The following is a 14,458-nucleotide window of genomic DNA, read 5'->3' as shown; positions in this document are numbered from 1 at the left end:
TCTCATCCCCAAGTAACCCAGCAGAGAAAGTAGTTAGGAACTCAGCGTTTGGTCACATGCCCTGGGTTCAAAAGCTGTGTGACCCAGGCAAGCGGTTCAACCTTTCTGAGCCTCAGCTGACCCTCTGTGCAATGGGCGACTGCGGTCTCATATAGCTGTTAGGAGGATGAAATCAGATTGTTCATACAGAGAGTCTAGCGCCTGTCAGTGCCCAGTAACGGTAGGTGTGTTGGGCTGTATCCCTTCACTCCAGTTCCAGGATGATGAAGACAGGAAATACCTTCAGCACCCCCATCGTCCTCTGGGGACCTGTTACTGTTTGTGCCTCCCCTCTCCTCTTTGGTCCTGCTACATCTCCTGGACCTCTCTGGGCTCAGCTCTGGCCATAGGGACAACCAGGATTGCCAGGCCAAGATCTCCGGGCTCGGTTGAAGTGTAGCGGCTGGGAAGGAGGGATCAGTACAGAGAAGAAATCCGAGTCAGGGTTCCCAAAGGCAGGCTGACCCTTGGGGTGGCCCACTGTGGGAAATCAGCCACTCAGAGGCGCCTCCTACCCCACCCACCCCACCCCCAGGAGATCAGACACTGCCAGGAACTTTCCAGGGCAGTTAGCCCGCAGGTCAGTTAGGGGGCCACTTGGCCTGGGGGTCTACAGAATTTGAAGAGAACCGGCTTTGGCATGAGAGACTGGTAAGGGAGACGGTGAGGGAGGGAGGGGGCGGAGCCACGTGGTGCTCTGCACGTCAGAAGTCCTTAGGAAAGTGTGGCCGACCTGGGTGCCCCGGGAATGGCAGCCCCCCGCCCGCTGGGGCAGCCCTGACTGGGGAACAAAAGCTTTCGGTTCCTGTGGTTCCTGTAGCAACCGAGGCTCCAGCTGCTGCAAAGTTCCGGGGAGCAGAGCCGGGCGGAGCCGAGCCGAGCCGGGCGGAGGGCGGAGGGCGGCTGAGTCACGCCCCCTCCCCTCTCCTGCGCCGCCCCGCCCCCTCGGCCCGCCGCTCATGCCCTCTGAGTCTCGCAGGCCTTTCTCTCCCGAGGGTGTGTGCGAGGCCCTGGAGCCTCCCTCTCGCGATGGAGAGACCTGGAGAGTGGCATGGAGCGGCCTTCCTCACCAGTCAGAGGGGGAGGGCCTCACCAGGGTCGCAGCTCCCCTTGGTCCCGCGCACCAGCTCCGGGGGTAGGATGGAGGGTGCCCTCTTCCTTGAATGCCAGAGCTCCTACACAAGGGTCGCCGAGCACCCTGACCGTCGGTCAGTGCACGGACAGGAGACCCGGAGGCCCCAGTTGGGGTCCCCTCCTGCGTGGCATCCCAGGCTCGCCCCGCAGCAAAAGCCCGGGAGGCGGAGGGTGAGTGACTGGTGGGCAAATTGGAGCTGCCAGGTGGATAAACGCGATGGATGTGCCTGTTGCCGCGCCCCTCCCCCGATCGCGACCCCTCCCCCCTCCCGTCTGCCCAGCGACCACGCTCACAGCTGGCTTAGCGGATAGGAGCCCATCCCGGGGATCCCTGGACACACACACACACACACACACACACACACACACACACACACACACCTGCCCAGTCCCCAAGACCTTGTCTGGGCCTTTGCGGCTGCTGAGAAAGCCTTGGACTCCCTTTTTGGAACAGAAGGGGAGCTCAGGTGAGACAGGCCTGTGAGTTTGAGAGGAAAGGGACCTGAGTGTGCCTGGACAGAATCGAATACCTGGGATTTCGGGGGTGGGGGGGAGCTGAGCAGGAGAAAGGGTCCTTGAGACTGAGGCCACTCCAGGAAGCTCCTTATCCATCTCATCCCCAGAGACGGGCTGGCAGAAGAGGCCTTTGGTCCTCTTCATCAGCTGATCTTCCTGCCTCTCTTCTCTCACTCCTGGACATTGGAGCTGTTTGTGGTCTTCCTGGGCTGGGAGGGGGTAAAGCCATTCTTATGGTTTAGTCCGAAGCACCCTCCCGGAGGCCAATACTTGGTCCTCAGCAGGCAAGAGGGGAGCTTCGGTAAGGTTCTGAAAGGAGGGAGGAGAGACCAGGAAGGGAACTCTTGTGAGCTGGTGAGGGGTGGGGGCATGCGATTTTGAAGGTAGGGACCCCCGAGGGGAAGTGAGGCTCCAGGTGGTTACTCATGGCTAATAGCCAGTTGGGCTGCCTGTGGGGCAAGGATCCTTCTAGGTCCCCTTCCAGGGAGTGGGTCTGGGAGGGGGCCCTGGGTCAGTTCCCGCAGGAGGACAGGCTCTGGACATGCACATCTAGGGGGGTCTTTAATTAATCAGTGGCTTTCTTTGACCCAGCTTGGAATTGGATCTTTGCGTTGTTTTAAGTGGGTGGGGAGCGAAACAAGAAGTCCCCGCAGGGGGCTTATATTTTAGCAGGAACAACAGGAGCCATGCACACACACCCAGGTGCCATCAGGATGGCCAGAAGGTGCCTGAAGGAGACTGAGTGGGCAAGGGGACTCGGGCCACGTTTACAGGTGGCTCTTTGCAGAGGCCAGCGGTGGCTCTGGATGGAGTGGACCTAGTGCTTCTGGATGGTTGGGGAGCAGCAGAGGCCCAGGAGCTGCATCTAGCTTCAGAAACACAGGGAAGGACAATAGGGCAGGTCCTGTGCTGAACTGCAGAGGGCTAAACATCTGTGTGTGTTCACACCTGGAAGTATGTATACATTTCTGTGTATGTGTGCATGTGTCTTTATACCATGTGCATGTGTATGTACCCCTAGGTGCATGTGAGTTCACACTTCTGTGGTTTTCACCAGTCTGTGCATGCGTATCTGTTCATATGCAGAGAACACCTGTGAATGCCTGTCTCCACATGAATCTATGCATGCATAATTTTGTGTATGCGTCCTCAGGGCACAAGGATGTTCAAGTCCACATCTCTAAGATGTATGTGTTTGTGTGTGAGGGCGGGGGTTTCCTGCCTTGCCCTAAGTGGGGAAGGGAAGGCCAGTTTTAATGAGCCCCCCCCCTTTCCTCTGCTGAGTTGTACCATGGCCTGAATTCTGTAGCCTGCTTAAAAATAATTGGGGGCAGGGGGGGATTGAATGTCACTCATCAGCTGCTGGCTTCACTGGTGCTGTGGCAGGCTGGGCGAGCAGAACAGTTTGGGACAGGCATGATGTGGGGTAGGGAAGGCCAGGGTTCTGGTCCCCCATTTTTAGCTCTGATGAGTGGGTTGGGGGACACAAAGACCTCTGGTTTCTGATGGTCTTTAGGAGAGGATGGGAAGGGTCCTCCTCAGTAGCTGACTGGGCCTGTCTTAAGCTCTCCTCTGTGGACGTCCCTTCTACCCTCTGTGTGGCTGGGGAGGGGCGGTGTTTGTGACTGGAGCTTAGGCCTGGCTCACAGGTGCAGCCTGTGGGAATCTGGGAGATCGAGGAAAGCTATGGATGCTGTAGCAAGGTTGGAATGATAATTTCTGTTCCCCCTCCTCCCATATTTAGAACTGCCAAGGGGAAATCTGTCCCCAGGGAGCAGCTGTGTCTTGGGAGAATCTAGTCACACCTGTGCATTATCCTGTTTGCGATTCAGTTCTCAGAGTGAAAAGCGTGTCCATTTGGCCTGAATCCTGAGCAACAAGCAAAGGGAAGGAGCAGGAGGCTCTCGGTGGGGGAGAGAGGAACGGGGACTGGAGCCGCAGGTCCTGATTGCAGGCCCAGCTGGGGCTCTCCTCTGACTTTGAGCAGGTGGCCTCCGTCTCCAAGCCTCATCTTTTCTCTTCTAATGTGGAAGAGGGCTCTGGGGGCCCATCCAGGGCTGTGAGCTGTGCTGTGGCACAGAGGAAAGAGGCTACGTGGATCACTTAGCGCTAGGGCTGGAAGTGGGGCTGATGCAGCCCATGCGCCTGGCTCCGTTTTCTGGCCAGGGGGTAGATGGTGTGTTGGAGGCTCCTGCACCTCTCCCTGGCCAGCCTCTACCCGCTCTGACCTGACTGCCCTGTCAGGCTGGGGCTGGCCGCCCATGTGCCTGCCTAGCCTAGGGCACATGCCCACCTGCTGGCAGCACTTGAGGTAAAGTCCACAAACTCTGGTTCCATTCTTTTTTTTTTTTTTTTTTTTTTGGTACTGGGGCATTCTACCTCTGAGCCACACACCCAGCCCTATTTTATTTTTACTTTTATTTTTTGTAGTACTGGAGAGAGAACCCAGAGGCATTCTACCTGGGAGCTACACCCCCAGCCCTATTTTTTATTCTTTTTTTATTTTTATTTTTTTGGTGGTGGTACTGGGGTTCCTGGAAGCTCTTCTACCTCTGGGCTACACTCCCAGACCTATTTTTACATCTTTTTATTTGGAAACAGGGTCTCCTAAGCCAGCGCACGTGCACGGCTGGCTTCGAACCTGCACGATCCTCCTGTCTCTGACTCCCAAGCATGGGGATTACAAGCATGCCACCACTCCCGGCTTTATTCTTTATTTTTTGAAACAGTGTTTCACTAAGTTGCTGAGAGCCTCACTAAGTAGCTGAACCTGCAGTCCTCCGTTCTCAGCCTCCCAAAGCACTGAGATTACAAGCGTGTGCCACCATGCCTGGCTCTTTCTTTTTTATTTTTTTTATTTATTTTTAATTTTTATTTTTTTGGTGGTACTGGGGGTGGAACCCAGGGGCTTTTCTACCTCCAGGCCATACTCCCAGAACTAATTTATACCTTATTTGGAAACAGAGTTTCACTAAGTTGCTGAGAACCTCACTAAGTAGCTGAGGCTGGCTTTGAACCTGCGCGATCCTCCTGTCTCAGCCTCCCAAGCACTGGGATTACAAGCGTGCGCCACCACGCCCGGCTCTTCTTTTTTATTTTGAAACAGAGTCTTGCTAAGTTACTGAGTGTCTTGCTAAGTTTTTAAGACTGGCCTCAAACCTGTAATCCTCCTGTACTAGGTTTATAGGCATGTGTCACAATGGCTCTCTGGACCCATTCTTAGGAGCTCAAAGTCTCCTGAGATGAACTCTGGGGAAATAGCAAAAGCTCGAGGTCATAGTGAGCTGGAAGCGTCACTGGGGGTAGCAGGTCCTGCGCCAGGCCTGGGGGGATAATCACTGATGGGGAGGCAATGAGGGTGGCGAGAGAGGAACTACTGCACTCATTTTGCAGATGAAGCACGAAGGCTCGTGCGGCTCACGGAGCCTCCAGGTGGCTGGCTGGTAAGGGCTCGAGCCTGGCATCCCCTTGCCTGGTGCCTCTCCTCCTTGTTCCAGCCAGGAAATCCACAGCCGTGGCACCTGTGACGCTCACGCTGGCAGTGCCCGCCCTCCCATGGTGGTGGCTGGGTAGTGCATAGTCCTCGGCACACTGGCTCTAGCCCCACCCCTTCTTTCCCACTCGGTGAAGCGAGTGAGAATGACATTGTTCTGGGAATAACCTTGAATTGCTCTGATTTATGAAAAAGCAAATCGTTGTCAAACATCACCACTTTGACAATTACTGCTGGATTATGCGTGACATTCCTCACGGGTGATCACGCCGCACTGTGACAGAGCAGCAGTTGTGGGGAATAAAAGTTGGGGATGTCGAGGACCGGGCTAGGGCTGGGCATCAGACCCGGATCCCGTGGTGGGTGGACTGAATAGGGGGAACGTAGCACCATAGCTACAGCCCTTAGAAATGAAAGCCGCACGGTCTCACGTGCTCAGCCATCAGTGTGGCATTTCACCTGTAGGGAAACCGCTGAGATGGTAAGGAGATTGAGGCTCCGAGAGGTCTAGCCCCAGTCTAAGATCACACAGGTGGATGTGGGTGACTTAAGAGAGCATGGTCATGCCTCGATTTCTGGAACCTGCAGATGAGCACAGGAGGCTCCGAGCTCATGCTGGCTGTGAGGGGGCCCACTGACCTCTGTCTCTCTCTACAGGGCAAGGGACATAGGATGACCCCAGCCTGTCCCCTCTTACTGTCTGTGATTCTGTCCCTGCGCCTGGCCACCGCCTTTGACCCCGCCCCCAGTGCCTGCTCCGCCCTGGCCTCGGGTGTGCTCTACGGGGCCTTCTCGCTGCAGGACCTCTTTCCTACCATCGCCTCGGGCTGCTCCTGGACCCTGGAGAACCCCGACCCTACCAAGTACTCCCTCTACCTGCGCTTCAACCGCCAGGAGCAGGTGTGCGCCCACTTCGCCCCCCGCCTGCTGCCCCTGGACCACTACTTGGTCAACTTCACCTGCCTGCGGCAGAGCCCCGAGGAGGCAGTGGCCCAGGCGGAGTCCGAGGTGGGGCGGCCAGAGGAGGAGGAGGCAGCGGCTGCGGCTGCAGCGGGGCTGGAGCTGTGCGGTGGCTCAGGCCCCTTCACCTTCCTGCACTTCGACAAGAACTTCGTGCAGCTGTGCCTGTCTGCGGAGCCCTCTGAGGCCCCGCGCCTGCTGGCGCCCGCTGCCCTCGCCTTCCGCTTCGTCGAGGTTTTGCTCATCAACAACAACAACTCCAGCCAGTTCACCTGTGGCGTGCTCTGCCGCTGGAGTGAGGAGTGTGGCCGCACGGCGGGCAGGGCCTGTGGCTTTGCCCAGCCAGGCTGCAGCTGCCCGGGGGAGGCGGGAGCTGGCCCCTCCACCACACCTCCAGGTCCTCCTGCTGCCCACACCCTGTCCAATGCCCTGGTGCCCGGGGGCCCTGCCCCACCTGCTGAGGCTGACCTGCACTCGGGGAGCAGCAATGACCTGTTCACCACCGAGATGAGATATGGTGAGTCCACGCGGGGCCCGGGTAGGGTGGGGTGCCTAGGGTGCTGATGGTGTCTGCTGGCGTCCATTCTGGAGGCTCCCGGGCCATTCATGTCATCATTCACAGGTGTCCAATCTATGCTGAGCCTTGTCCAGATGTTGGGGTCATCTGGGCAATGGATAGTGGTCAGCTCTCACTCTGGAAGAGTGTGCAGTCTGGGCAGGTGGATAGGCAGAGAAGACAGGGCAGAGTGATCTAGAAACCCAGGGAGGGGACCCCTAGCTGGGCAGCCCGGGAGGCTTCCTGAAGGCTCAGATCAGGAGCAGACCTTTAGGGCGGGTGGGCGGGCGGGCATACGGCAGCCAGAGGCATAGTGAGGATGCCCTAGCCCAGGGCTGGCGTGGCCTGGCAGGCCCTGGCACTGTGAGCTGATGCGTTGCCTGAGGCTGGAGTAGGCAGGGAGCAGAGATGCATTACTGCCCACACGGGTTGGTGATTTTTGGCCGTGCCCCAGGGTTGGGACAGAAAGAGGTGAGGAAGAGTGCTGGGGTGAAGAGGCCTGAGCCTCAAGGCTGCCTTAGAGGGCTGGGATGGCTCAGCGCCCAGCGTCCCATCTCCCCCCTCAGGGCCCATGTCTTCTGGGACTGAGGCTGCCAGCTGCTGGAGCTTCCTGCTGACTGGGCAAAAGCTCTGCGAGCCCTTGAGCCCCGACCGCTCCCGCACCCCATCTCTTCACAGCCCAGCCACCTTTCACTGACCCGCTTCTGGCAGCTTCCAGGTCCTAAGCCCTTCGCTGAGGGACCCTGCCTGCCTGCTGAGCAGCGCTGGGCTGGGACTGGCTGTGGGGCCTCATGGGGCCCAGCGGCTGAGGACATGTGGCGGGATAGAGGCAGGCCTGGGAGCTGGTCCTATGCAGGAGGCCCCTCCCCTCCCTGGTGTCGGTTTTCCTATTGGATAACCAACCAATGCTGATGACCCTCAAGCAGATGGAGGGGTCAGGGGTGGAAATGAGAAGCAGCATCTGGGTTTTGCTGAGTATTTACAGGGGCCGGGGGCTCCTGCGAGGACTGCTGGGGAGGGTTGGAGGGCATGGCCTGTCCCCACCTCTGCTTTGGAGGCTAGAGTCCTGGGAGCACTGCCTTTGACTGTTATCTTGAATTATAAAGGCATCGATTTCTTTGTCTGTAAAAGGGAGTTATCCTAAATTAGTTAAAGGGGATAGTTGTAATAACAGTAGCCTCTCCCAGTGCTTTGAAGGGGGCCTTCCTTGACATCATGCCCATCTATGGTGAGTGCCCAGTGGCCTTGCTATGGCTCTCCCCCAGGCCAGCTTGGCCTCTGACAGCAGCCGATGAAGCCGTCCGAGTGACAGCCAGGCCGTGGGCAGGTTACAGGCCCCGGAGGCTGGCCTGGGATTTAGTGCCTGCAGGAAGAAATTGAATTTTGCTTCTTTGTCGAACATCGGCGGAGAGCGCCGGGCGTATATCAGGAGGTTTATGGCTCTTCCTGCATGGTCGCCACTGCCTGTCACTTTGTGAGCCGCCCCCCATTCTGCCCAGCTGAGGGCAGGTTCTTTTGTCTGGCGTTCCCTGTGGCCCGCCGGCCCTGTGGTCTGCAGTGGATGGAGCAAGGCTCTGCCCTCATGGGCGGGCACCAGCTGGGCAGGCTGCCATGTGCAGCACAGAGCCAGGAGCAGCCAGCTGGGTTTGGTTGAAGCCGGAAGCAGAACTTGGTTGGGAGCTGGGGTGTCGTCAGGGGTCAGAGAGGGCCAGTGACGGGCAGGGCACCATCCCGAGAGCCTCTGCAGGGACCTCGGGACCGGAGCTGGATGCAGATGAGACGGCTAATTGTTCCTAGGATGAGGCCTGGTGTCATCTCTGAGCAGGGAACCCTGAGCTGGAGCTCCCCGCTGTTCCCGAGCCTGACCCGTGCTCTCATCCCTTGTCCCACTTGGCATGTCTCCATGTGGCTGCCCTGTAGGGAGGGCCCCTGTGGGGAGTTGGCACGGGCGAGGTGGCGTCAGCCGGCATGAGCGAGCTCACATGGCACGCTGGTGCCCAGAGCCGGCTGGCAGAGCCCCTTCCTCTCCCCTGGCAGGCAGGAGGCTCTTCCGCTCTGCCACTTCCTCCCTGCAGCCCAACCGTTCTGACGCGAGAGACGGCAGGCGTGTGACTCGGCGTGCTCCACATGTCAGGGCGTGTCTGCAGGTCCAGGCACCGTCAGGGCTCCAGCCCTCCCCATGGCCTCCATCCGTCTATGCCACTGGGCTGCCTCGTGGAGCTGCCACATAGAGAGCGAGGTTTGCGGTGAAGAGGAAGCGTGAGACCCAGGCGCTGGGGAGCTGGGTTCACTTTCTCTGGGATGCCCGTGAGCAGAGTCGGCAGCAAACCTGAGCAGGGTGGGCTTGGGTTGGTACCAGAAGGGCGAAGAGGCTGGGGCTTGCTGGGCAGTGAGCGAGTGGGGTGCCTTGGCCTGCCTCAGAGCCGAGTGTGCTTGACAAGAGGGTACAGGCGCCTGTTAATTTCACGCAAACTGCCTTTGATAGATCTCTTGTTATTTTTGGTGAGTTGAGCCATAAATTTGTGCCATCTTGCTGCCGCAATCTGTTAAGTGTGGGGAGAGGAAGAGAGGGAAGGCAGGCAGGAAGGAGCTTGGCGGAGGACTGGCACGGAGGCTGGCTGAGGCCGGGCTGGAAGGCGGGTCGCAGAGGTAGCGGCTGCTGCAGATTGTGGCTCCGGAGGGCTGGCCATCGGCCCACAGTTCCTGCCCATGGCCCCCCAGCCTTGAGGAGGCGCTGGTCATGGGGATGGCTGTGCATGGTGACACCTGGGCAAGCGAGCCCCCATGTGCCTGCCACCCTCTCCCTCCTCTGCTGCCCACCCTTGCTGGGTGCTGCTCTCACCTCCATAGGCCCACCTCCCCTATGCCCAGCCTCCGTTCTTGAGATGTGGCCAGCAAGCGAGCCTGAAGTTTCCTGGGAGTGAGATTGGGTTCAGACCCCCACTCTGCCTCTGCTGTTGTTTGACTTGGACAAGGTGCCGCTCTCTTAGGTGCTGGGCCTGGGACGCCCACTTCTCTGTGTGTCACTTTCCCGATCCAGTGACCCAAGCCTCGCCAGCTCTGCTGGAACTCTGCTCAGCTTGGCCACTCCATGCCCTCTCAGCCTTCTTCTGACTCTGCAGCCCTTTGAACCGGTGCTCCTCACTTTCCCCCAGCCCGTTTGCTTCCGGCCTCCTACCCTTTCTCACACAGTCCCCTCACTAGAATGCCCTTTACCTTGCTTATACAGAGCGCCCCATCCTTCTGGGCAGAGCTCATGCCCTGTGCCCAACAGGAAGGGCCTCTGACCTGCCCGACCCAGTCCTGAAAGTGCCCTCGGTGCCCTCAGTGCCCGGTCCCTGCTCTTCTCTTCTTGACCAGCCTGGTTTGGTGGCAAGAAGTGGGGGCCCCTCTGATAGGAAGATGGGGGATAGGCACATGGGGGCAGTGGCATTTTCTGGAAGGTTCTTCAGATGTGTGCTCTAGCCTAGGAAGTAGAGGGGCTCACGCCCCCGAGTCTTTTTCAGCGTGGAGTTGGTGCCAGGCCTCGGGCTGCCCTCTGGTGCAGGACAGTGACTGCCGGCGTGAAGCGGTGGAGAGGCTTCAGGCAGACGTGTCTAGCCCTGGGTCCAGCGCTAACCCAGCGCTGCCCGGCTCTGCGATCGCGGGCAAGTGGCTTCACCTCATTTCTTCCCCGGAATGTGGGGTAGTGAGAGCTATTCCTCAGGGTAGCAGGGAAGATTGAGCGAGGGAATGTGGGTGGGTGCTTAGCTCAGTGCCTGGCTGCAGTAGACTGTTTTCTGTTGCATGTAACTCAGTAGCACAGACTTGGTAAGGTGTAAAGAAAGAGGTTTGCTTTGGCTTGCGGTTCTGTCCCAGGGTCAAGGGCTTGTATATGGTGGTGGCCTTCTTGCTGGCAGGGTCCCTAGACTGGGCAGGCCATCCATGGCAAGGGACACGGAGTATGCTCACATTCGTGTGTCGTCGTCGTCATCTTCTCCTCCTCCTCCTCCTTTTTTGCGGTACTGGGGATGGAACCAGGGACATTCTACCTCTGAGCTACACCCCAGCCCTTTTTTATTCTTTATTTTGAAACAGAGTCTCTCTGAGTTGCAAAGGGCCTCACTATGTGGCGGGGCTGGCAGGGAACCCGGATCCTCCTGTCTCAGCCTCCCGAGTGCTGGGATTCCGAGCGCGCGCCCGGCTCCCGCTCTTTCTTCTCACAACATCACCAAGACGGAGTGGTGGAGCTCCCCCCATGGCCTTACCTAATACCACTCACTCTCCAGAGGTCCCACCTCTAAAGTCAGTCTGATAAATTTCCACCCACCAATACCACACTATGGGGATTCCATTTCAGCGCAGGAAGCTGTTGGGAGCCATGGAAGCCATACGTATCCAGACCACAAACCATATATATGCGTCTGGCACACGGGAGGCTCTCATAGATGGTCCTGTGCGATCCTTTGTAATAGGGGTGACTATGCACGCCCTGAGGGGAAGGGTGAAGAGGATGGGGGCTCAAGGTCAAACCATAAAGCAGAGAGGAGGTGTCTAGCGAAGGTGATTCCCAGTTGGGCTTTGAGGAGTGAGTAGGAATTCATTAGCCTGTGGAATTTCTCTGTAAATGGAATTGCTTTGTAAATTTAACATATTAGAAAAATTCATATCATAAATGGAAACAGTATCATTTATCTGAAATTGAAGATAACCAAAGAGCCTGGCATGCCCACTCTTGTAATCCCAGTACTTGGGAGGCTGAGACAGGAGGATCACAGATTTGAGGACAGCCTCAGAAATTAGTGAGACTCTCAGTAACCTACTGAGACCCTGTTTCAAAATAAAAAATAAAATAGGGCTGGGGGTGTAGCTCAGAGGTAGAATGCTCCTGGGTTCAATCTTCAGTAACACACACACACACACACACACACACACACACACACACACACACACCTAAAAAAAAAACCCCAAAACCGTCACAGTGAAAACAAAAGCATTTAGCTTTTGCTGGATGCCTGATGCTTCTCCTGCTTCTCCATCTTGTAAAGAGGAATTAGCCTGGGGTGGGTGGGGTGAAAGCTCAGGACTGCATAGAGGCCTTATCAACTGGAAGGGGTAGAATTAAGGTGGCCTGCTGGACATGGTGGTCTGCATCTTGAATCCCAGTACTCGGGAGGCTGAGATTGCAAGTTTGAACCCAGCCTCAGCAATTTAGTAAGTTCCTCCCTTCCTCCCTCCCTCTCTCCTGACTGGAGTTTGAACTTAAGAGAATTCTACATCCAAGCCCCCCCCCCCACACTATACACATACACACACCCTTTTTATTTTATTTTGAAACAGGGTCTTGCTAAGTTGCTGAGGGGCTCGCTAAATTGTGGAGGCTGGCCTCAGACCTGAAATCCTCTTGTCTCAGCCCCCCAAATACTGAGATTAAGGAATGTGCCATCATGCCCAGCTGATTCTGTTTCAAAATAAAAATTTAAAAAAGCCTGGAGTTGTAGTTCAGAGGAGACACCCTCGGGTTCAGTCCCCTATAAACTCAACCCCCCCACAAGAATGACTTGTGAATAAACATATAGCTTGTTATCTAACTGGGATCCTTCTTTTTTTTTTTTTTTTTTTTTGGTGGTACTGGGGTTCCTGGAAGCCCTCCTTCCTCCGGGCTACACTCCCAGACCTATTTTATATTTTTGAAACAGGGTCTCTTACGCCAGCACGGCTGGCTGCGCGATCCTCCTGTCTCCGCCTCCCAAGCGCTGGGATTTCAAGCGTGCGCCACCATGCCCCGGCTTAACTGGGATCCTTCTAAGGTTGTAAAGGGGAGGGAGCGGACCACAGGCACAGTTCCGACTGTACAGGACAAATCAGCAAATTATCAGTCTGATTAAAAAAGACTGAGAGCCGGGCGTGGTGGTGCACGCTTGTAACCCCCACACTTAGAAGGCGGAGACAGGAGGATCGCGCAGGTTCGAAGCCAGCCTCGCTGGCTTAAGAGACCCTATTTCCAAATAAAAATATAAAATAGGTCTGGGAGTGTAGCCCGGAGGTAGAAGGGTTTCCAGGAACCCCAGTACCACCAAAAAACAAACAAACAAAAAACAACAACAACAAAAAAAAACAAAACAAACTGGGAAAGCCAGGCGTGGTGGCGCACGCTTGTAATCCCAGCATTCGGGAGGCTGAGACAGGAAGATTGCAGTTAGCGGCCAGCCTCAGCTACTTAGTGAGGCCCTCTGCAACTCAGTGAGACCCGGTTTCAAAATAAAGAATAAAATATAGGGCAGAAGGTGTGGCTCGGAGGTCGAATGCCCCTGGGCTGCTCCATCCCCAGACCTGCAGAAAAAAAAAAAAGTTAAATAAATAAATAAATAAGACTGGGAAAAGCCAGGCGTGGTGGCACACGCTTGTAATCCCAGCATTCCGGAGGCTGAGACAGGAGGATTGCAGTTCGCGGCCAGCCTCAGCTACTTAGTGAGACCCTCTTTCAAAATAAAGAATAAAAAATAGGGCAGAGGGTGTGGCTCAGAGGTTGAATGCCCCTGGGTTCCATCCCTAGACCTGCAAATAAATAAATAAAATAAAAAAGTCTGGGAAAAGCGGGCGTGGTGGCACATGCTTGTAATCCCAGCATTTGGGAGGCTGAGATGGGAGGATCCCATCAAGGACAGCCTCAGCTATTACTTAGGCCCTTTGCAACTCAGTAAAACCCTGTTTCAAAATAACGAATAAATTATAGGGCTGGGGGTGTGGCTCGGAGGTCGAATGCCCCTGAGTTCCATCCCAGTACCACACACACATGCAAAAAAAGACTGTGAAGGGGGCTAAGTCGTCAGTCCAGGATGCGGTGCTACTTCATACACGTGTATGCGCCACCCGAGTCATCCTGCCCCGCGCTGCGCTCCGGGAAAGCCTGGCTCCGGAGGAAACAGCCTGTGCAAGGGCGTGGGGGTGCGAAACATGCCGGCTAGGAGCTGTAAGAGATGAGCTGCGGGTGGCGGCCTACCGTGGGGAGGTGGGGCCGGGGCCTGGGCTGCCAGCCCGACAAGCGATCGCGTCCTGGTGGCCAGGGGCTTGACGAAGCAAGAGAAAGTGGGGTGTTGTGGAGGAGGCAGGCTGAGTCAGGCTCGCTCCCTGCTCTCCAGGAGCGCTGGCCACATGGGGCGTGGCGCGGCCCAGTGGCTCTGGGGAAGGTGGGGCAGGTAGGTCAGCAGCCGGGGAAGGAAGAATCGCCGAGGACCCTGGCATCCTGGCTGGGTGCCCATGGTCTCCACAGGGAGACCCAGTTGCATTGGATGGCAGGGGCAGAGCCTGGAGTTTGCCAAGCCACGTCCCTCTCCCTCTGTGACCCCGAGAATACCAGAGGCCCTGCTGGGCCTGGGGAGCCGGGGAGGCGCCCCGCAGACCCACGTTTCAGGAAGAGCAGTTGGTGCCCACTCGGGGATGGCTGTGGGGCCATGCTCAGAGAGGAGGCGAAGAGCCCGGGAAGGGAAGACTGCTTTGCAAATTGCAGCGCTTTCTACCCATGGAAGTGGTGATTATTGTGGTTATTTTTAACACATTCATGACATGGAGGCTGAGGGGGCTGGACTGTGCCGTTTGGGGAGCACAGCGTAGCAGGTATCCCGAGTCCTGTGCAGGTGGCAGAGGGCCTGTGCACCCTGTCTGCCATACCCGGGGTGGGACGAGGACGGCTCCTCCTTGGCTGGGTGGAGGAGCCCTCGAGAGTATCTGGCCCATGTATCCTGGACGCCCGTCTTATGCGTGGCTGTTCAAGAAGAGCA

General features: G+C 56.8%; 1 protein-coding gene across 6 annotated transcripts in view; it reads left to right on the top strand.

Annotated features, from left to right (window-relative positions):
* Positions 1 to 1,335: 1,335 nt before the first annotated feature.
* ADGRB2 (adhesion G protein-coupled receptor B2) overlaps positions 1,336 to 14,458 on the top strand; it is a gene marked incomplete at both ends in the record, with an annotated part of 34,448 nt that continues 21,325 nt past the window's right edge. For 5 of the 6 annotated variants that reach the window (XM_080690575.1, XM_080690574.1, XM_080690572.1 and 2 more), the window contains one exon: positions 5,855 to 6,659. In XM_080690575.1, coding sequence (XP_080546701.1) covers positions 5,855 to 6,659 — 805 coding nt within the window. Of the gene's footprint in view, positions 1,345 to 5,839; positions 6,660 to 14,458 lie in introns of those variants that run through there. The other variant, XM_080690576.1, reaches the window with a different exon arrangement.

Source organism: Muscardinus avellanarius (genome assembly GCF_963383645.1).
Source record: "Muscardinus avellanarius genome assembly, chromosome: 3".
In the NCBI taxonomy this organism is placed as follows: domain Eukaryota; kingdom Metazoa; phylum Chordata; class Mammalia; order Rodentia; family Gliridae; genus Muscardinus; species Muscardinus avellanarius.
This window is presented reverse-complemented; position numbering and strand designations above follow the sequence as displayed.